At 38.6% G+C, this 24,664-nt stretch overlaps 1 protein-coding gene across 1 annotated transcript in view; it reads right to left on the reverse strand.

Annotated features, from left to right (window-relative positions):
- The window catches only part of LOC134652357 (uncharacterized), a 53,800-nt gene that overhangs the window by 19,918 nt on the left and 9,218 nt on the right, over positions 1 to 24,664 (reverse strand). Inside the window, exons 10-23 of the mRNA XM_063507529.1 lie at positions 21,759 to 21,884; positions 20,475 to 20,566; positions 19,653 to 19,756; positions 18,120 to 18,273; positions 17,178 to 17,297; positions 16,360 to 16,518; positions 15,248 to 15,359; positions 13,490 to 13,796; positions 7,620 to 7,764; positions 7,299 to 7,509; positions 7,152 to 7,248; positions 6,836 to 6,988; positions 6,083 to 6,165; positions 595 to 719 (exon numbers count right to left, since the gene is read on the reverse strand). Coding sequence (XP_063363599.1) covers positions 595 to 719; positions 6,083 to 6,165; positions 6,836 to 6,988; positions 7,152 to 7,248; positions 7,299 to 7,509; positions 7,620 to 7,764; positions 13,490 to 13,796; positions 15,248 to 15,359; positions 16,360 to 16,518; positions 17,178 to 17,297; positions 18,120 to 18,273; positions 19,653 to 19,756; positions 20,475 to 20,566; positions 21,759 to 21,884 — 1,988 coding nt within the window. The remainder of the gene's footprint in view (positions 1 to 594; positions 720 to 6,082; positions 6,166 to 6,835; positions 6,989 to 7,151; positions 7,249 to 7,298; positions 7,510 to 7,619; positions 7,765 to 13,489; positions 13,797 to 15,247; positions 15,360 to 16,359; positions 16,519 to 17,177; positions 17,298 to 18,119; positions 18,274 to 19,652; positions 19,757 to 20,474; positions 20,567 to 21,758; positions 21,885 to 24,664) is intronic.

The following is a 24,664-nucleotide window of genomic DNA, read 5'->3' on the forward strand; positions in this document are numbered from 1 at the left end:
TTTAGTATGTGATTTTGGGCAGATCTTTCGGGGTTTGTAATTATTTTATATTTACAAACTTTATCATAGGAACATCATAAATAGTGTACCTTTCTGATGGTAGTTAAGATTTTTCCTACACCCTTTACTAATAGCTATATATTTCCAAAAATATGATTTAGCCTATGCAACTTTTAACACTGATTTCGCAGTGAAAATCGATAATATATTTTTTTTTACTTTTTTTCCTAGAAACGGCAAACAATTATGTGATACATAATGGATACATATATTAATTTCGGGCAAAAAGAAAAAATCATGCATTTAAGGGTTAACAGAAATCCCTCAAGGGGATAAGCTCGCCTTTGTACACATTCAATGTTCACTCTCTGTGTTATGTACTCGGTTTGTGCAATTACTACTCACACTAAACAGATCTTAACGCAAATGGCGCTGCAGTGTAACAATTAAGTCACATATTATAATAGAAAACAAAAAAAATCTAGTCGATTCGATACCGGTTTCAAATACACAAAAGTTTTTCAATCGGTCAGTCATAGAATAAAATATGTACCTATATATTTTTAGTATAGTCTATAAAGCTATATTAATTACCTCTTAGTTCTTGATAACTTCGGAGTACAGATGAAGGGTGTGTCCTCGATACTGAGCGCTCGTTTGATACCGCGCCTCATCTTAGGTCTATTTACCCAGGTCTCACTGGCGTTCTCTATTGTGTCCTAAAAATACATTTCAAAAATGAAACCTAGACATAGACACTTACTTTTTTAAAGTTGACTTAATAAAAAGATTGGATAGTGTGACAGAATAACACAGTTAAAATAAAATCGGATTCACTTAGGTTGCATTCTAAGCATATTACATAAACAGCCGGGTCCACACGGAGCGAGCATACGCGCGAGGCTATTTCCTCGCGCACAAAACGCAGAAATGTATGCGTATATTCGCTCTGTGTGGACCCGGCTAATCACGTTGAGGACACTATAAGAAATTGTATAAAGGAAAAAACTTGATATGTCTATTATATTTCGTCACTTCATTTTTCAGATATAATTATATATTAACCATGTAGTTCCCCTATTGTACAGGTAGCATCGCACACATTTAAGAGTAACTATTTTGATTAAAACTGTCAAAGCAACTTCCGCCCACATCCGGTTACCGCTCACCGGCATGCTGCTCTTCATTCTTTATTTGTGCGTGGTAGCGTTCACACGTCGTCGGTCTAGTTGCCGAAATATTCGACACAAGACCACATTGCTTTTTTAATAACGATCTTCGTTTCGTACTATGGTGTTAGCTGTGAGATTACATTTTATTCGTTGTGCAATATAAAAAATATTTGTTATTAATATAGTTGGGCAATCCTTCAACTTGAAGGACATACATAAATCCTGGGGGTTAGTCGAGAACTAACACGAAGGAATAAATCATCCTGGGGGTTGGTCGTGAACCAACACAAAGGAAAGTCTGTTCGTATTTCGAACACCGATTTCGCCTGGGGGTTGGTCGTGAACCAACACGAAGGAAAGTCTGTTCATATTTCGAACACCGATTTCGCCTGGGGGTTGGTCGTGAACCAACACGAAGGCATAAGATCGCACAACGAAACAGAGGGCCTAGATATTCATATTGGCGCATTTTTCATAGTAGGTACCCATGGTACCATGGTTGCAATAAAGAATTACGAATTATGTTATGTGAAAAATGTATTGTCTTTAAAATGGTAAATATGCTTTATTATAGAGCCGAGGGAGGCTTTCTTTTTACTTGGTTTTAGATGGCCTAACATATAAAAATATATTTGAATTTCTAATATCCAATTATGTTTCACATAATAAATTTTACTCACACCTAACCCATAGAACGGTATTTAAAAAATAGTATGAACCCTCAAAGTATAATAAACAGAAACCCTAATGCGCCCAGAGGTCTAATGTGAATCAACAATAAAGACTATCTCACATATTTTATAATTAACACAGTAGTACATTGCTTACATGTACCCACATAAATAATATTAATACAGGAGGTAGTTATAACTTGTCTCTAAAAGTGGGAATTGCTAGATGTACCTACATCACGTCACATTATTACTTTATAGTAATTTTTTCTGACATACAATTTGCAATTAAACAAATGAAGTGGTGCGCTGACAGTGGTGCATACATTTTGGTGACGACGAAACTTTAACAACTTCGGTTTACTCTTACATTAAACTGCATAAAAAAGAGTCAACCAAATGAGTACATAAAAATATATTTATAATGTCAAGATCGCTTATAGGCGAAGTCAGTAAATAAGTATTACTTATTGTCTGATTGAGATATTGTTTTAAAGTGAAATAAAATGATTTATTCATTTGAGTCATCCAACTATAAGGAGTACACCTAATTCAATTGAATTAGAGGAACATGAGTTTATTCATCATAATTTATCTAATAAACCCACTTGAACAATTTGTGAGTACTGAATACGAAACACTCTTTACGCCTTTTTCATCATTAATACATCAGTTCATGTCGAAGCTGACAAAGTGTCAAGCGTCATTTAGAGTAGGTACCATGACCATCCATCTGAGAATAATAATAAAAACAAACTAGGTACCTAACTAGGTAACCTATTCATATTATAATATTCCATTTTTCAAAACGATTATCCTTTAAAGGATTACCCTCAGAGTATGCCCTTAAAAATATAAATAATTAAATAGGTAATAGAAACCGTAAAACATAAACAAATGAATGTATGGTATGGTTCAATAAGTTTCATGTGTCGGTCACGGTACCCCTCCAGCCATTGTCAATACAATGCTGACAATACGATGGTACCTACTATGCAATACGCTTTTGCCAAGTTTAAAATATATGTAGGTACCTACCTTCATATCATAAATGTATTATCCGTAGTTGGTGGGACCCACCACTTATACTTCTTTTGCTATCTAACTATGTCATTAATACAGCATATGTTATTAATATAGCACATTCATAATATATGTCATGGCGTCAAGATGAAATCACTAAACATAATATTTGTTTTCTAAACTCACAATACAACCACAGTAGCAATAGAGCAAATACAATATTTTTATTATGCCAACAATATTTTATTTCCGACAGAGCGAATATTTGGATACAAATAGAAGGCATAAGTTTGAGTTTTGTTGCTTGTTACTTACCTCAAATTCTGCGGATTGCTCTCGTAGTTGATTGCTGTAAATAGGTACCTGTTTAGTTCGCGCTGCGGGAATAGAAGCTGCAACAGTTGCAACACCGATATCTATGCAAATATGGCCATTCATTCCTTGTTGTCAATAATATTATAAAATGATAAACAGAGGTTCATCCCCTATAATATATCTTTATTCAAATGTAAAGACTCGTCACATGGAGTTATGTACAAATGTACAGTAAGCTAATTACAAATGATGTTTGTGGAGTAGGTACGCTGACTTTACCTACTCGGGTTTTAACTGGTTATTAGGTAAGTACTATGCACAATTGCACATTCAGTAACTCGAACAGTATACATTAAGTTTATAAAAGTGGATCATACATATACTTATTCTGGTGCCATTAATGGACCTTGGCCCTTGGATCATCTTTTATATGTATGTAATATGAGCGCAATAATAACCATTCGAGTTTGAGCAAATTATTTGAAAGATTACTACGAAAGTTGAGTAGCAGTATAGTCTTATAAATGATTTTTGTTTAATATACCTTTTGGTAATGCTACACATGTGATAGCGCATGATTGAACCGAAAGCATAATTATGCACGTTCATATCGGTATTTGTTATAGATCGCAAACATGATGGATTTTGAAATTTGGTTAAAATAAAATTTATATATATTTTTTTTCTTGGATAGATCCAGAGGACCTAACGATATTAGACACGTTATATATGTAAAAAAAAAAAAAAAAAACTTAGTTTGAAGTTGACAGTCTTGAAACGCGCTAGGCCGCGTGAGTCTTTAGAATGTCCGTTGTGTCACAATTTGTTCAGCAGGAGCTGCTATAAGTTGACATGCGTGTGCATAACTAAATTTTCTCAGTGTCGCTGTCTGCTCAAACGTCACACGGCCGACGCGTCAAGACGCGGGGAACGATATCACAGCCACAGCGTATCCCGTCCTGCATGGAGGTAACGCTGGGTTGTATGGTTGTATCGTTAGCCTAAATTACGTTATGACTCTTAGACGAGCCTGTTTTTGATATCAAGTAGCCTCGGAGTAGGCTCGGAGCCTCTAATTCCACATCGCGGACAAGGACCGCTAGCGAACTTTAAAACCTTTTTTCACAAAAGGACATTTTAAGAGTTTATAACACCTTTTCAAATCAAATTAAATTAAATGTAAAGTTGACCACAAATTATTAGTAGAATTCTTATCAATTACCTACGTTTTATCAACAAATTGAAACGGGATTATTAGGATTTGTTCTAACATCGTAATGTGTTCAAAAAATTTAACCTAGCTATACCTAATATGGACCTTTGTTGAACCTGCATCACTAAACTTCCTTTGTGCTTTTTAACAATGCTTTATGACTCAATTTGCACAGTAAACTTGTGTATAATGTACACATATTATGTCCTGAACTTGGTGTGCAGTACACGGCGTTCGATATTATAGTAATAGATAAATATTTAGATAATAACTTGGGTACTTGATTGCCTAAAAAGTTAAAAACACAACCCGTTAATACAGTTGTTTGCTAAAGCATTGATTTAATTTTGGTTCAGTTTAGTTTCTCGTGCTTCTGGATTCCTTTATGATAGCAGTAAATAAATCAGAAAAGGTAGTATCATGGCTTCATGAAAAAGGATCATCAGATCGTATTATTTTAACTTAAAGTTAAACGACTACTAAAATACGGTTTTAAATCATATAACTTACTTGGTGACATATGTGGTATATTTGGGACACTAATTGTAAGTTAAAAACATAACATCCAAAATGGGTACAACATAATAAAATAAATCCCAAGAATAAAAAAAAAAAAAAAAAAAAAGTCAATATTCTACACGCACGGCGATTTTTATTTATTTTAGTTATTTATTACACAAAAGTTACAACTTTTTTGTTAAGGACAAAGCTCCACAAAACTACATTTGTTTGACTGTGGAGTCGCATTATTAATTTTAAACGAATTAATTAACGATTAATTTACAAACGAATGTTTTGAAATATTGAACTTTAATAGGCATAAATTATCTCATACCAATGACACTATTTATGAGTACCTAGCAGCCTAATATATTGCGTACACTTGGGCCAAATAAGAATTGGCGTTCCGGTTTAGCACCACGGTTAACAAACACATTCCACCTGAATTACTCGTTTTAATAAATAATAAATAAATAACCTTTGTTATAAATAAAATAAACCTTGGACCTGTTTTTAAATGTTTTACTATACTTTTAATAATATATTTCTAATGCCAGTGCGTTGTGTACGTAACGAACAGTATTTAAAAATACTGCGTTCAGTGGAATATAAACTAAGGAAAAATAAATTCATTCGGGACGCCCCGGCGCCCATGCGATAGTCAGGAGGAATCTCCTAACTTAGACAAAAAAAAAAAAAAAAGATAAAAGAAAAAGACAACCAACACTTTTATCTTTTTTCAACCAAAACTTATATCTCTAAACATCTACATGGTTAATATATAATTATATCTGAAAAATGAAGTGACGAAATATAATTGATGATCAAACGAACTTCTTGAAGTGAAGTTCGATCGAAATTATATGAGTCACTTCATTTGAAGATATAATATATGGTCCCTCCCGCCCTAGAACCCTGATATAAGTTTTGGTTTCTGCCTTCTCTAAAAATAATGAAGAGCGGCATGCCGGTGAGCGGTAACCGGATGTGGGCGGAAGTTGCTTTGACAGTTTTAATCAAAATAGTTACTCTTAAATGTGTGCGATGCTACGTGTACAATAGGGGAACTACATGGTTAATATATAATTATATCTTCAAATGAAGTGACTCATATAATTTCGATCGAACTTCACTTCAAGAAGTTCGTTTGATCATCAATTATAACACTCAACATTGCTTAACATTACCTGAATAAAAGACGACTTGTAAGTAAACGTGTTTTTGGGAGATTTCGCCTGAACAAACACCGACATCGGCTTTGCTGTTAGAACTGAAAAATAAAATATATAAATATATTGTTATGAAAACCCGTTACAATAAAACAGTTAATTACCAATTTACCGCTATATTTTTCATTAAATTTTCTACAATATTTGCCTTTGAAGTATGTGGCTAGGACTTCTAATTTTCGAATGAGACACTGCGAACGGTTTGAATCAGGGATCGGATAACGGTATTTTTTGTATGGGGACGGAAACGGTATTTTTTCGTTCTTTGCTAATTACTTCATTTCTTATTTCTAATTGGGCAATCTAATAATACGAAGTCGTAACCTAAAAACACAACTGAGTCTTACATTTCGAGTATAAAATAATTCGAAAAATATGGTAAATTCTATGTTTTTGCAAAAAACCGGTTCCGATCCCTGGTGCGCCATATGCGCCACTCTGGTCGCTATGGTCGGCAGCGACGAACACACCACCTCCACTAGTGTCGCGCGCCTGCTGTCGGTCCATCGCGTCCACTATGGACGATGAAGAGGTCATGTTAGTAGAGACTTACTATGAGGCTCGCAGTGGTCGCTGAGCGCCATATGCGCCACTCTGGTCGCTATGGTCGGCAGCGACGAACACACGACTTCTACTAGAGTGTCGCGCGCCTGCTGTCGGTCCATCACGTCCACTATGGATGCTGAAGAGGTTTTGTTAGTAGAGACTTACTATGAGGCTCGCAGTGGTCGCTGAGCGCCATATGCGCCACTCTGGTCGCTATGGTCGGCAGCGACGAACACACGACTTCTACTAGGGTGTCGCGCGCCTGCTGACGGTCCATCACGCCCACGATGGACGATGAAGAGGTTATGTTAGTACAGACTTACTATGAGGCTCGCAGTGGTCGCTGAGCGCCATATGCGCCACTCTGGTCGCTATGGTCGGCAGCGACGAACACACGACTTCTACTAGAGTGTCGCGCGCCTGCTGTCGGTCCATCACGTCCACTATGGATGCTGAAGAGGTTTTGTTAGTAGAGACTTACTATGAGGCTCGCAGTGGTCGCTGAGCGCCATATGCGCCACTCTGGTCGCTATGGTCGGCAGCGACGAACACACGACTTCTACTAGGGTGTCGCGCGCCTGCTGACGGTCCATCACGCCCACGATGGACGATGAAGAGGTTATGTTAGTACAGACTTACTATGAGGCTCGCAGTGGTCGCTGAGCGCCATATGCGCCACTCTGGTCGCTATGGTCGGCAGCGACGAACACACGACTTCTACTAGGGTGTCGCGCGCCTGCTGTCGGTCCATCACGTCCACTATGGACGATGATGATGATGAGATGTTTGTGCGTTTCGTGTGACGGAGTTTACAGTTGTGCTGCTGAGCTTCCAAATACCTGTGTATAAATGATACGAGTAAAACTACTGTACTGTTTCATACCGTTTGAAATGAAAACATGTTTTTCTAATATAATACATTAAGGCCTCTTTTGTAAAAAGAAGTTACCTGGCTTGCTGCAAGTAGTACATGATGAGTATATCCGAGGTGTGTGGATCGTTGCACTTCTCTAAGTATTTAATGAAGGCTTCCTCTTCGAAAGGCATCAAGGTTACTTGGAGTATTTTAGACAACTGTCCCGTGTTGCGGCACCCTGGAATTAAGACTCAAATTAGCATCATGTGTATTATATTTCGTCACTTCATTTTTCAGATATAATTATATATTAACCATGTAGTTCCCCTATTGTACAGGTAGCATCGCACACATTTAAGAGTAACTATTTTGATTAAAACTGTCAAAGCAACTTCCGCCCACATCCGGTTACCGCTCACCGGCATGCCGCTCTTCATTCTTTATTTGTGCGTGGTAGCGTTCACACGTCGTCGGTCTAGTTGCCGAAATATTCGACACAAGACCACATTGCTTTTTTAATAACGATTTTCGTTTCGTACTATGGTGTTAGCTGTGAGATTACATTTTATTCGTTGTGCAATATAAAAAATATTTGTTATTAATATAGTTGGGCAATCCTTCAACTTGAAGGACATACATAAATCCTGGGGGTTAGTCGAGAACTAACACGAAGGAATAAATCATCCTGGGGGTTGGTCGTGAACCAACACAAAGGAAAGTCTGTTCGTATTTCGAACACCGATTTCGCCTGGGGGTTGGTCGTGAACCAACACGAAGGAAAGTCTGTTCATATTTCGAACACCGATTTCGCCTGGGGGTTGGTCGTGAACCAACACGAAGGCATAAGATCGCACAACGAAACAGAGGGCCTAGATATTCATATTGGCGCATTTTTCATAGTAGGTACCCATGGTACCATGGTTGCAATAAAGAATTACGAATTATGTTATGTGAAAAATGTATTGTCTTTAAAATGGTAAATATGCTTTATTATAGAGCCGAGGGAGGCTTTCTTTTTACTTGGTTTTAGATGGCCTAACATATAAAAATATATTTGAATTTCTAATATCCAATTATGTTTCACATAATAAATTTTACTCACACCTAACCCATAGAACGGTATTTAAAAAATAGTATGAACCCTCAAAGTATAATAAACAGAAACCCTAATGCGCCCAGAGGTCTAATGTGAATCAACAATAAAGACTATCTCACATATTTTATAATTAACACAGTAGTACATTGCTTACATGTACCCACATAAATAATATTAATACAGGAGGTAGTTATAACTTGTCTCTAAAAGTGGGAATTGCTAGATGTACCTACATCACGTCACATTATTACTTTATAGTAATTTTTTCTGACATACAATTTGCAATTAAACAAATGAAGTGGTGCGCTGACAGTGGTGCATACATTTTGGTGACGATGAAACTTTAACAACTTCGGTTTACTCTTACATTAAACTGCATAAAAAAGAGTCAACCAAATGAGTACATAAAAATATATTTATAATGTCAAGATCGCTTATAGGCGAAGTCAGTAAATAAGTATTACTTATTGTCTGATTGAGATATTGTTTTAAAGTGAAATAAAATGATTTATTCATTTGAGTCATCCAACTATAAGGAGTACACCTAATTCAATTGAATTAGAGGAACATGAGTTTATTCATCATAATTTATCTAATAAACCCACTTGAACAATTTGTGAATACTGAATACGAAACACTCTTTACGCCTTTTTCATCATTAATACATCAGTTCATGTCGAAGCTGACAAAGTGTCAAGCGTCATTTAGAGTAGGTACCATGACCATCCATCTGAGAATAATAATAAAAACAAACTAGGTACCTAACTAGGTAACCTATTCATATTATAATATTCCATTTTTCAAAACGATTATCCTTTAAAGGATTACCCTCAGAGTATGCCCTTAAAAATATAAATAATTAAATAGGTAATAGAAACCGTAAAACATAAACAAATGAATGTATGGTATGGTTCAATAAGTTTCATGTGTCGGTCACGGTACCCCTCCAGTCATTGTCAATACAATGCTGACAATACGATGGTACCTACTATGCAATACGCTTTTGCCAAGTTTAAAATATATGTAGGTACCTACCTTCATATCATAAATGTATTATCCGTAGTTGGTGGGACCCACCACTTATACTTCTTTTGCTATCTAACTATGTCATTAATACAGCATATGTTATTAATATAGCACATTCATAATATATGTCATGGGGTCAAGATGAAATCACTAAACATAATATTTGTTTTCTAAACTCACAATACAACCACAGTAGCAATACAGCAAATACAATATTTTTATTATGCCAACAATATTTTATTTCCGACAGAGCGAATATTTGGATACAAATAGAAGGCATAAGTTTGAGTTTTGTTGCTTGTTACTTACCTCAAATTCTGCGGATTGCTCTCGTAGTTGATTGCTGTAAATAGGTACCTGTTTAGTTCGCGCTGCGGGAATAGAAGCTGCAACAGTTGCAACACCGATATCTATGCAAATATGGCCATTCATTCCTTGTTGTCAATAATATTATAAAATGATAAACAGAGGTTCATCCCCTATAATATATCTTTATTCAAATGTAAAGACTCGTCACATGGAGTTATGTACAAATGTACAGTAAGCTAATTACAAATGATGTTTGTGGAGTAGGTACGCTGACTTTACCTACTCGGGTTTTAACTGGTTATTAGGTAAGTACTATGCACAATTGCACATTCAGTAACTCGAACAGTATACATTAAGTTTATAAAAGTGGATCATACATATACTTATTCTGGTGCCATTAATGGACCTTGGCCCTTGGATCATCTTTTATATGTATGTAATATGAGCGCAATAATAACCATTCGAGTTTGAGCAAATTATTTGAAAGATTACTACGAAAGTTGAGTAGCAGTATAGTCTTATAAATGATTTTTGTTTAATATACCTTTTGGTAATGCTACACATGTGATAGCGCATGATTGAACCGAAAGCATAATTATGCACGTTCATATCGGTATTTGTTATAGATCGCAAACATGATGGATTTTGAAATTTGGTTAAAATAAAATTTATATATATTTTTCTTCTTGGATAGATCCAGAGGACCTAACGATATTAGACACGTTATATATGTAAAAAAAAAAAAAAAAAAAAAAAACTTAGTTTGAAGTTGACAGTCTTGAAACGCGCTAGGCCGCGTGAGTCTTTAGAATGTCCGTTGTGTCACAATTTGTTCAGCAGGAGCTGCTATAAGTTGACATGCGTGTGCATAACTAAATTTTCTCAGTGTCGCTGTCTGCTCAAACGTCACACGGCCGACGCGTCAAGACGCGGGGAACGATATCACAGCCACAGCGTATCCCGTCCTGCATGGAGGTAACGCTGGGTTGTATGGTTGTATCGTTAGCCTAAATTACGTTATGACTCTTAGACGAGCCTGTTTTTGATATCAAGTAGCCTCGGAGTAGGCTCGGAGCCTCTAATTCCACATCGCGGACAAGGACCGCTAGCGAACTTTAAAACCTTTTTTCACAAAAGGACATTTTAAGAGTTTATAACACCTTTTCAAATCAAATTAAATTAAATGTAAAGTTGACCACAAATTATTAGTAGAATTCTTATCAATTACCTACGTTTTATCAACAAATTGAAACGGGATTATTAGGATTTGTTCTAACATCGTAATGTGTTCAAAAAATTTAACCTAGCTATACCTAATATGGACCTTTGTTGAACCTGCATCACTAAACTTCCTTTGTGCTTTTTAACAATGCTTTATGACTCAATTTGCACAGTAAACTTGTGTATAATGTACACATATTATGTCCTGAACTTGGTGTGCAGTACACGGCGTTCGATATTATAGTAATAGATAAATATTTAGATAATAACTTGGGTACTTGATTGCCTAAAAAGTTAAAAACACAACCCGTTAATACAGTTGTTTGCTAAAGCATTGATTTAATTTTGGTTCAGTTTAGTTTCTCGAGCTTCTGGATTTCTTTATGATAGCAGTAAATAAATCAGAAAAGGTAGTATCATGGCTTCATGAAAAAGGATCATCAGATCGTATTATTTTAACTTAAAGTTAAACGACTACTAAAATACGGTTTTAAATCATATAACTTACTTGGTGACATATGTGGTATATTTGGGACACTAATTGTAAGTTAAAAACATAACATCCAAAATGGGTACAACATAATAAAATAAATCCCAAGAATAAAAAAAAAAAAAAAAAAAGTCAATATTCTACACGCACGGCGATTTTTATTTATTTTTTATTTATTTTAGTTATTTATTACACAAAAGTTACAACTTTTTTGTTAAGGACAAAGCTCCACAAAACTACATTTGTTTGACTGTGGAGTCGCATTATTAATTTTAAACGAATTAATTAACGATTAATTTACAAACGAATGTTTTGAAATATTGAACTTTAATAGGCATAAATTATCTCATACCAATGACACTATTTATGAGTACCTAGCAGCCTAATATATTGCGTACACTTGGGCCAAATAAGAATTGGCGTTCCGGTTTAGCACCACGGTTAACAAACACATTCCACCTGAATTACTCGTTTTAATAAATAATAAATAAATAACCTTTGTTATAAATAAAATAAACCTTGGACCTGTTTTTAAATGTTTTACTATACTTTTAATAATATATTTCTAATGCCAGTGCGTTGTGTACGTAACGAACAGTATTTAAAAATACTGCGTTCAGTGGAATATAAACTAAGGAAAAATAAATTCATTCGGGACGCCCCGGCGCCCATGCGATAGTCAGGAGGAATCTCCTAACGTAGACAAAAAAAACAAAAAATAAAAGAAAAAGACAACCAACACTTTTATCTTTTTTCAACCAAAACTTATATCTCTAAACATCTACATGGTTAATATATAATTATATCTGAAAAATGAAGTGACGAAATATAATTGATGATCAAACGAACTTCTTGAAGTGAAGTTCGATCGAAATTATATGAGTCACTTCATTTGAAGATATAATATAAGGTCCCTCCCGCCCTAGAACCCTGATATAAGTTTTGGTTTCTGCCTTCTCTAAAAATAATGAAGAGCGGCATGCCGGTGAGCGGTAACCGGATGTGGGCGGAAGTTGCTTTGACAGTTTTAATCAAAATAGTTACTCTTAAATGTGTGCGATGCTACCTGTACAATAGGGGAACTACATGGTTAATATATAATTATATCTTCAAATGAAGTGACTCATATAATTTCGATCGAACTTCACTTCAAGAAGTTCGTTTGATCATCAATTATGCGCCAATTTGAGTATTGTATTTGTGATTCTCCAGAGGAGGTTTTATTCAACTACAAGTTGAAATTCCGGTGAAGACTTGAAAAATTACGACGTGTAAACTCATATAGACGTGTGAATTTATAAAACTGAGTTCAGGCACCTTAAACATCGAATTATTTGAGAAATCCTAAACTCAAAAATCATCTGAAAAAGCGGGTTAAATTGCGGTCACTTTTGTAAAGACCTGCCGGGTTAGCACATGATTGGCACGAGATATTGTCGCGCCAATCATGTGCGAGGCCTACTGTGCCCATGCTAATTCTTGTAATTATTTTGCAGAACCTCAGGGGTTCTTGGGATCCCCTTGGATGAAATCGTGAAAACGCAAAATAAGAAGAATCTATTTCTATAACATGCGATTCTGAAAAAGTAACAGCCATATTCGAACTGATACGCCAAATATTAGATATAGAAACGATATGGATCGGATATGTCAGTGTCAAACAAAACCCTTGACACTTGTTTGGCACTGACATATCCGATCCATATCGTTTCTATATCTAATATTTGACGTATTTAAAGGTCGAATATGGCTGTAAGTATTGTAAAGCGGCTTGAATCACGTTCTCTGTAATCAAAGAGTACCTACTACCCTGTCACTTACCTTTGAAAAAGAAGTTCAACACATGTATCTTCTCCTCTAAAGTCCCAGCGTTTTGCACACACATTCTGACCACATCGAGCGCCTCAAACACTAACTTTCTAGCCAGATACAGGTTACAGCAGCTCTGCCAGTGTTCCAGTTTGTCATGGTCGTTGGTGTGGTTGTGTACGGGCGCGGGTTTGCGCGCGTGCAGGTACTGCAGCGCGGCCTGCGTCATGTTCTGCGCGAGGAGGGACGACAGCACGGCGTGGTGCTGCCAGGAGACTAGCGTGTTGCCAGTCAGGCACTGGAGCTGGTCGAGGGCGAACTGGACAAAAAAAAAATGATTTGAAACGGGTTATTCCCACTAGTTACCACCAAGTTGTTACCAGTGGTAACTACTGGGATTTTTTTTCCCACCTTTTACCACTGGTAACTACTGGGAAAAATTATTCCCAGTAGTTACCACTAAAAATTTTGTTAGAGTTAAATACTAATAAAAACAGTATAAAATAGTATAGTATAAATATAGAGTGATTTTGAATTACCGAATAAAATCTCTTAAAAATAATCTAAATGGATTATTAAATTTATCCTTACATATATTATAGTTTTTGTACTAGTACCGGTTAAACTGTTTCAATATTTTTCGTCACTTTTAAGGCAGTTTACGAAAACACTAATCGACTTAATAATGATTTATTAAATCACTCTATATTTATTTTTAATTTTTTTGTACTGTTTTTATTAGTATTTAACCCTAACAAAATTTTGGTGGTAACTACTGGGAATAAAAATTCCCACTAGTTACCACCAAACCAAGTTGGTGGTAACTACTGGGAATTATTTTTCCCAGTAGTTACCAGTGGTAAAAGGTGGGAAAAAAATTCCCAGTAGTTACCACTGGTAAGAACTTGGTGGTAACTAGTGGGAATAACCCTTTGAAACCGGACTTGTTGACAAGATGAAAATAGAAGATTTAAGAATGTTTCTTTAAACGCGAACTAATTAAATATTTACCGAAATTGGAACTTGCTTCACGCAATAATTTTACTATGTTAGAGGGAATTAATAGTAATTAAAACTGTAACCAAACTATGGCTTTGTTCGTATTACATTTCCTTCTTCTTAAAAGTCAAAAATTATTCCCTGTGTCACCTGGGCGGTGAAAATGTAGTTTTGACGATACGGTGGAACATACAGTACAAACTGTTTTTTTTTTGCTTTTGCGTTGTTGAGTAAAAAGAACAGACCAGGCGGTCTAGCATGAGTTGCGTTCTCGCGACTCCATACTTGAAGTCGCGCAAGTTGTATGAATCGCGCGCGAGAACGCAAGTCATGCTAGATCGCCAGATCATTTTCATCGATTATTCATAGCTTCCCCTAAAATTATCACAAGTAGGTTTTCATATTCTTAAATTAAGTTCACGATGTTACACACAAAGGTTGATACAGGCACGAAATAAAATATAGAACCATAGCAAAACTCACGTCAAAATATAGAACCATAGCAAAACTCACGTCAAAATATAGAACCATAGCCATTAATTAACCATTAACCATTAATTTATTTATATTTTGCTACAAAATGACATTGTATAGTTTATAGAGCATAATACTAACAATATTTTATAAGGCATAGTCGTAAGTACTAACAAAAATGATCCCTGATGGTCCTGTAATAAATGAATTTATTTATTTATTTATAGCAAAACTCACGTCAAAATATAGAACCATAGCAAAACTCAGGTCAAAATATAGAACCATAGCAAAACTCACGTCAAAATCCCTGTGGTCGAGATGCCAGAACGCCTGCGTGGCTTTAATGGCGGTGTTGCTCAACCCGAACATGGTCGGGAACTGCATTAACCTTCGCACTACCGCCTCGTATCTACAACATTATACTACATTTAATAACGGGAACTAGCAGACCATTGATAAGCCTTATATCGTCACAATAAGGTTCACAGTTGGACAGTTTAGATAGTCGATAGTACAAGGTTACAAAGTGCCGCAAGAAAATTATGTACAACATTTTCAACGAAATTCTACGTATTTACAGCAGTAAAAAATTATGACATGTGTTTTATATTTGTACAAGATAATTACTAAATCACCTACTGGTAAAATGTTGTACCCCGAGTTTATTTAGGTACAAATTCTCGATGATATCAATGCAAAAGCTTGGCATTATAATAATATTTGCAACTAAAAATGTTTTTTTGCATCATACGATCAAAAATAACCTATAAATAAAGCATCACACCTCGCAATATTTTATGCATAAAAATGTTACGATCAAAACATCCGTTGTGCCAAATCACACGATCTTTTGCGAAAGAATCCAGGTCAAGCTTCAGCAAACAATATCTATGCTTATATATTATAACCATTATGTTATTTACTGTAAAAATACATGTGGTTAAGTAGATATCGTTTTATTATTAGTAGTGGGATGGTGGTGATGGGAACACACTTAGCTGTCCATCACTGGACCTTATGCCTTTTGTAATAAGGTTTACAAACTGTCCGTTAACAGTGTGCAACTCAGTAAATTAATTTTAAATGGAAACTAGTGCCGATTTGGTCGTCACGTAATAATATGTATGGAACTGTAGTCTGTAACTAACGCTTGAAAAGCTCGGCGCCGACGAATTTTTTTTATATGTGCAAAAAAAAAATCTTTTTTTTTTTCAATTGTTGTTACATGTATTATTTATTAAATAACTCAGCATTATGGTGGCCATTTTACTGGTTACTAAGTATGTCACATTTGAATATCTAAACTGTGGAAACTTGTATCGATATTTTTGTTAAACGTTATTTGTTTTCACGTTTAGATGTCAGTGCATTTGACGAAACGTTTATTTAAACATTGAAATATGTCTTACCTGACTTCATAAACCATAGAGTAGTCAACCAGCAGATACAGCACTAGTGAGTGTTTGTGTTCCTCGGCGATATCGGGCAGTAGATATAGTCGCAGGAGTGAATACAGCGAGGGCGGTGGATACAGCCCGTTGATTTCACTGCCACCTTTCAGCCACATTCTAAAAAAGTAGGGATTTATAAATGGTAGTGTCTGCATCTAAATTATATAATTACCACCACTCACCATGTCAGTATTTATGTATAATAAAAAAGCGGCCAAGTGCGAGTCGGACTCGCCCATGGAGGGGTCCGTATTCAGGCGATTTATGACGTATAAAAAAAAACTACTTACTAGATCTCGTTCAAACCAATTTTCGGTGGAAGTTTACATGGTAATGTACATTATATATTTTTTTTAGTTTTATCATTCTCTTATTTTAGAAGTTACAAGGGGGGGGACACACATTTTACCACTTTGGAAGTGTCTCTCGCGCAAACTATTCAGTTTAGAAAAAAATGATATTAGAAACCTCAATATCATTTTTGAAGACCTATCCATAGATACCCCACACGTATGGGTTTGATGAAAAAAAAAATTTTGAGTTTCAGTTCGAAGTATGGGGAACCCCAAAAACTTATTGTTTTTTTTCTATTTTTGTGTGAAAATCTTAATGCGGTTCACAGAATACATCTACTTACCAAGTTTCAACAGTATAGTTCTTATAGTTTCGGAGAAAAGTGGCTGTGACATACACGGACAGACGGACAGACAGACATGACGAATCTATAAGGGTTCCGTTTTTTGCCATTTGGCTACGGAACCCTAAAAACAACTCACTGCTGTATTCTCTCGCCGCCGAACTCATGCTCTATGAGCTGGTCGATGTACAGTAGCGAGCACGCCTTGCTAGACTCCTCGTCGGGTAGTCCACTTTGTAACCGCTGCAGTTTCATCCGCCTACAAATGATAATAATCAAGACATTAAATATTATAGCATTCAAGCGAAAATTGCATCAATGGCTAAACAAGTACAATTTCTATAGCACAAATGAATTCTTGGACATGAAATTTAATTAATTAGACTTGACTTGTATAATATTAATAATTAATATATTATAAATAGAGACATTATTTGTATATGTTTTGCATGATAGTTTATAAGTTTTGTACATATTTTGCATACCATTTATGGTTAAACATGAAACCTACCACCTATCGCATGAACACCGATGTACCTGGTAATGTTTATCGCAAATAAAAGATTCTTATTCTTACAACAAAGTGTACAACTCATTTAGATTCCCGTACATTTCAATTTTAAATATAATCAAATGAATGAATAAATAAAACACCAATTTAAAATTTGTACGAGTACCGAGTACCTCAGTTTTACAAATGATGTAGTACAGCGTAGGTACTACACCAAATTACCCGCACCCCCATAAACCTCAAAATCGACTACCATGATGATTTTTACACTAAATACATAGCGACAATCGTGGATTCATGTATGAAAAAATGGTCTTAATTGGTGTGTTACTTTTTGCCCTTTTTGGTGTAAATCTCGTTCAACTCCGCACCCCGAAAACCTTAAAATCGACTACTACGCCAATTTAAAGAATGCATGGCGGCTGTCTTAGATATTTGTATTCAAAACAAAAATGTAAAATGGTGAATTGTGCTGATCCACGTTATTTAAAGTCCATCACATTGTACCTGACCATGATTCTCGCAAATAAAAAACTTTGAACTTTTAAAAATGGTAATAATGAGTGTTACCTTTTAGTGTATATGTCATTTAGCTGCCGTGCGGGATACGGGAGTTCCTGGTGTCTCTCGGGCAACAGGCCCACCCGGAGGAACCATTGCACCACTTGGAAGTATAAGGATACTGTGCCTACGCCTTTATATTTCTCTTCGATCTCGCTAAGAGCTGAAACAAATTTTGTGATTACACAAAATAACAACAGAAAACTAAGGCACGCCGCAGTTTTGACAGTTGAAACTAGTTGAAAGTGTTGAAACCATGCTAGAAAAAAATGCTCGAGAAGGCTGTATCTACAGGCGGTTTTTTTTGCATAAAACGCGTCGTTGTTTCTTTGAATGATTTTGTTATTTCTTAAAAAATAAATAGGTATCCGTTTTCGGTTTTGTTCTGTGGTTTGGCGGAAAATTACTTAATTTAATACAAATAGTAGAAGGCATAAGAAATAAATTCTATTCTATTCTATTCTTCTATTCTATATGTCGGAGCGAGACACCAGAAAGACGTATTGCAGCATTACAGTTCATAGTTAGACGCCCGTATAAAGTCGATTAGCAATGTTTGGGTACGTATTATTTGCTTGTAACGAAATAATGAAGCTGCGTAGTGAGTAACGCCACCATCTATTGGCGTATTATTGAACTAAGATGACAGGTAGAAGGCTTTGGAACGTCAAGAGTTGTATCTTGAGTGAACGTAGGCACGAACTGGCATTTTTGTCGTTATGTTGGTAGACTGGTCAGGCAGGTTTACCAACTTGAATTGGAGGCGGGAGCGGTTGGCTCCGCGCTGGAACTGGCTTCCTTCTTCTTGATCGGACCGCGCTAGAGATCGGACGTTATCGTTAGCCATACCTCGTGCCTAATTCGCTACGTTCCTGAAGAAGATTATAGTTAGGTTAGATTATAGTTTTTGTATCTTTGTGTTTTTTTTTTTTTCAATACTATTGTTATTGCGTTTTCTGTAATTCGACATTTAGAGGCTTTATACATCTCTATGTTAGTTTGATTTGATATTTACGGCTTAGTTGTATTTTATAATTATTGATGTGTTTTTTTTTTGCTGTATGTAAATTCCATATTGACGTGTAAAAGTGCCCTTGTGGCCTATTTGCTGAATAAATGTTGATATTTGATATTTGATATTTGAAGCCTTCAGGTATAAGCATAACTGAAGGATTATTCTGAAAGCTTATACATTCTCACGTTCTTTAACCGTTTAGCTAAGTGTTTTATTCCAAGTGTTATTTTGATTTCTTATGTGCCATTAGAAGCTTACTTCTGTAAAATAAAGATTTGAACGATTTCAAGTGATCTTTTTATTTTAAATCAAATCATTTTGGAATAGTGCTTGGTCGTTTTGATTATTTAGTACTGAAATATAGTAGACACTAGTATGGTTAATGAGTCCGAATGTTTATTTCATGCGTTGGTAGCATACCTACTATTTTGGCTGTGAAGTAATACATCTAGGTACTACCCCCACGCGCCCACCGCCATTAGGACCATCCTTCTCCGATATATAAATAAATTTGCAGCAATAGTTACCATCGGGAACTATGAGGTTGCAGCATTTAGTAAGGATGGCATCCAGCAAGCCAGTCAGCTGCGTCAACTGTTGCACGCAGTGCTCCAAACATCGCACTACATTCCTGGGACAAATATTACATTTTACATATGTTTACGATCTGTTGTAATCGTTGTAAATTATGATCAGTCAACCACAGGACAACAGAAATACGTAGCTACAAATACTTAACATAAACCACCTACAAAACTTTATCGTTGATGAATTACTTACCTATGTTTATCACAGAAAGTTAAAAAAAAATCCAAATGGTGTAAAGGGATAAGCTAGATGAGATGAATAATTCATCATCATCATCTTCCTCGCGTTGTCCCGGCATTTTTCCACGGCTCATGGGAGCCTGGGGTCCGCTTGGCAACTAATCCCAGTAATTGGCGTGGGCACTAGTTTTTACGAAAGCGACTGCCATCTGACCTTCCAACCCAGAGGGTTAACTAGGCCCGTATTGGGATTAGTCCGGTTTCCTCACGATGTTTTCCTTCACCGAAAAGCGACTGGTAAATTATATCAAATGATATTTCGTACATAAGTTCCGAAATACTCATTGGTACGAGCCGGGGTTCGAACCCGCGACCTCCGGATTTCAAGTCGCACGCCACCATAGGCCACCAGCGCTTCTAGATGAGATAAATTATTACACGATTAACCTGTCGTTTCCCACGATATGCCGTCACCCATAAGCGTTCTAGCTCAAATATGAGCCGCTGGGAGCCGACAGATTAACAAAAATCAGCTATAAATAATTATACAATTTGAAAACCTACAAATAGAAGTATAATCACCTGTCAGGCAAAGATGATGAGGAAAACAGCGGAGCGGTGAGCTCCTTCGCGTTCTCTTTTAATTGTATGGCGCGGCGCCAGCACCAGTCCACCTGCACGTTAAATAAATAAATATTATAGGACATTATTACACAAATTGACTAAGCCCCACGGTAAGCTCGAGAAAGCTTGTGTTGTGGGTACTCAGACAACGATATATATAATATACAAATACTTAAATACATAGAAAACAACCATGACTCAGGAACAAATATCTGTGCTCGTCGCACAAATAAATGCCTTACTGGGATTCGAACCCAGGACCGCGGCTTCACAGGCAGGGTCACTACCCACTAGGCCAGACCGGTCGAAATGCATTCATATGAGCATTCGATTAAACATTCATATGAGCAATAACGTAGGCCTCATCATCAACATCAACTTAGGCAAGGGAAACGGCCTTTTCTCTTGCCAAATGCTTTTTAGGGTTCCGTACCCAAAAGTTAAAAACGGGACCCTATTACTAAGACTCCGTTGTCCGTCTGTCCGTCTGTCACCAGGCTGTATCTCACGAACTGTGATAGCTAGACAGTTGAAATTTTCACAGATGATGTATTTCTGTTGCCGCTATAACAACAAATACTAAAAACAGAATAAAATAAAGATTTAAGTGGGGCTCCCATACAACAAACGTGATTTTTGACCGAACTTAAGCAACGTCGGGCGGGGTCAGTGCTTGGATGGGTGACCGTTTTTTTGCTTGTTTTTTGTTGATGGTTCCGCACCTTCGTGCGCGAGTCCGACTCGCACTTGGCCGGATTTTTACTAAATAATGATTTGGCCAATGGGTTAATTTCACTTGGCGAGGATATTTCAAATGCGATCGGCGTAATCACAGACCGTAAAACAAATTCATAGGTGGCCTAACATAAGTATTCAGTTTTCTATACGTGACGTGGGTTCTTAAGTTGGGGTACTGGTACTGTGCTATCTTGCACACTGTTAGCCACAGACAATCCAACCTCTAGACATAGCATAGTCGCGCTACCCCCTCTGCCACACATACGGTAGCGTTACTCCATCTTCGAGTCAATCCCGTGCCGTGATTGGTCCGTGTCTTTGAACGGACCAATCACGTCACGGGATTCGCTCACCTCGTCCCCCCGCACCCCCGTATTTTTGGCAGCATCGGTTTCATTAAAGAATTGGCCTAAGCTCAGTCTAGAGGTTGGATTGTCAGTGCTGTTAGCTGAAAATTTGTAATCCTTATATAGCGAAGATAAAGTCCGCTGCACACTAACGTACCAGGAAAGGAAGGGTGCAACCAACCCCATGATGGCTGCCCGTGGCCCAGTCGTGCGCGCAACGTTTGAGGAATCGTGCTAGCCGAGCCTCCAGCGCCACTGATAGTAGGAATCTGCGTTGATCCTCCTGTAACATTAATTAATTTCATGCCGTTTCATTGTGTGCGTGACCTTGATAGCCTCGATACCTATACAGGGTGGATTTTCTTTTTGGGTCAGTGAGGGCAGCTACCAGATCCCGTGCTGCTACGAGAAAACGGTCTTAGAAGACCTTCCCTCGATTTCAAATTAATGAATATTGGCTTTTACAGATTTTGGAAAAAACATACAGGGTGCGAGAAAAAGGTCATTTTTGAGGAACTTTTTTTTTTGATGCCAATCGATCCCATTCCTATTGAGGATCAAAAGCTTGTATGGAAGCAAAAAAAAAATTCCGGCTAGAAAAGCCACAAATTGAGGAAAACTTTTCCCATACAATTTGTATGAAAATGAAAACTTTTATTTTTCACATGCTATTTTTGTATGCCAATCGATCCCATTCCTATCCAGTATCAATAGTTTCCTAGGGGTCAACTTACGGTAATGTACTAAAATGCCACAAATTAAAGAAAACTTTTTCCATACATTTACTATGGAGAAAACGTGAAATTTAATTCACAGTTTTCTATCTGGCCAATCAGTCCTGTTACATTTAAGAACCATAATACTGTATGAAGACATTGCTGTAGGACTGATGGGCGAGGTAGAAAATTGTGAATAAAATTTCACATTTTCTCCATAGTAAATGTATGGAGAAAGTTTTTATTAATTTGTGGCTTTTTAGTATCCACCCTGTATAGGTATACATGGAGAGTTTAATGTTTAATTCTGTTGTATTTTATATACGCTCGTCGATGGACGCGATGATCTGCCGCTGTATACCGGCTGTGTTGAGACAGATCTGTTTATATTCTCACCGCACTGGGGTTGGTCGACACGCCGTCCATATACAGCGGCGTGAGACCCGCCGCCACACACGCGTGGTAGAGCCGCGGCGGGTTCAGCAGTGCGGTGGGACCCGTGTCGTCGATGGACGCGATGATCTGCCGCTGTATACCGGCTGTGTTGAGACAGATCTGTTTATATTCTCACCGCACTGGGGTTGGTCGACACGCCGTCCATATACAGCGGCGTGAGACCCGCCGCCACACACGCGTGGTAGAGCCGCGGCGGGTTCAGCAGTGCGGTGGGACCCGTGTCGTCGATGGACGCGATGATCTGCCGCTGTATACCGGCTGTGTTGAGACAGATCTGTTTATATTCTCACCGCACTGGGGTTGGTCGACACGCCGTCCATATACAGCGGCGTGAGACCCGCCGCCACACACGCGTGGTAGAGCCGCGGCGGGTTCAGCAGTGCGGTGGGACCCGTGTCGTCGATGGACGCGATGATCTGCCGCTGTATACCGGCTGTGTTGAGACAGATCTGTTTATATTCTCACCGCACTGGGGTTGGTCGACACGCCGTCCATATACAGCGGCGTGAGACCCGCCGCCACACACGCGTGGTAGAGCCGCGGCGGGTTCAGCAGTGCGGTGGGACCCGTGTCGTCGATGGACGCGATGATCTGCCGCTGTATACCGGCTGTGTTGAGACAGATCTGTTTATATTCTCACCGCACTGGGGTTGGTCGACACGCCGTCCATATACAGCGGCGTGAGACCCGCCGCCACACACGCGTGGTAGAGCCGCGGCGGGTTCAGCAGTGCGGTGGGACCCGTGTCGTCGATGGACGCGATGATCTGCCGCTGTATACCGGCTGTGTTGAGACAGATCTGTTTATATTCTCACCGCACTGGGGTTGGTCGACACGCCGTCCATATACAGCGGCGTGAGACCCGCCGCCACACACGCGTGGTAGAGCCGCGGCGGGTTCAGCAGTGCGGTGGGACCCGTGTCGTCGATGGACGCGATGATCTGCCGCTGTATACCGGCTGTGTTGAGACAGATCTGTTTATATTCTCACCGCACTGGGGTTGGTCGACACGCCGTCCATATACAGCGGCGTGAGACCCGCCGCCACACACGCGTGGTAGAGCCGCGGCGGGTTCAGCAGTGCGGTGGGACCCGTGTCGTCGATGGACGCGATGATCTGCCGCTGTATACCGGCTGTGTTGAGACAGATCTGTTTATATTCTCACCGCACTGGGGTTGGTCGACACGCCGTCCATATACAGCGGCGTGAGACCCGCCGCCACACACGCGTGGTAGAGCCGCGGCGGGTTCAGCAGTGCGGTGGGACCCGTGTCGTCGATGGACGCGATGATCTGCCGCTGTATACCGGCTGTGTTGAGACAGATCTGTTTATATTCTCACCGCACTGGGGTTGGTCGACACGCCGTCCATATACAGCGGCGTGAGACCCGCCGCCACACACGCGTGGTAGAGCCGCGGCGGGTTCAGCAGTGCGGTGGGACCCGTGTCGTCGATGGACGCGATGATCTGCCGCTGTATACCGGCTGTGTTGAGACAGATCTGTTTATATTCTCACCGCACTGGGGTTGGTCGACACGCCGTCCATATACAGCGGCGTGAGACCCGCCGCCACACACGCGTGGTAGAGCCGCGGCGGGTTCAGCAGTGCGGTGGGACCCGTGTCGTCGATGGACGCGATGATCTGCCGCTGTATACCGGCTGTGTTGAGACAGATCTGTTTATATTCTCACCGCACTGGGGTTGGTCGACACGCCGTCCATATACAGCGGCGTGAGACCCGCCGCCACACACGCGTGGTAGAGCCGCGGCGGGTTCAGCAGTGCGGTGGGACCCGTGTCGTCGATGGACGCGATGATCTGCCGCTGTATACCGGCTGTGTTGAGACAGATCTGTTTATATTCTCACCGCACTGGGGTTGGTCGACACGCCGT

Source organism: Cydia amplana, chromosome 11, assembly GCF_948474715.1.
Source record: "Cydia amplana chromosome 11, ilCydAmpl1.1, whole genome shotgun sequence".
Taxonomy (NCBI): Eukaryota; Metazoa; Arthropoda; class Insecta; order Lepidoptera; family Tortricidae; genus Cydia; species Cydia amplana.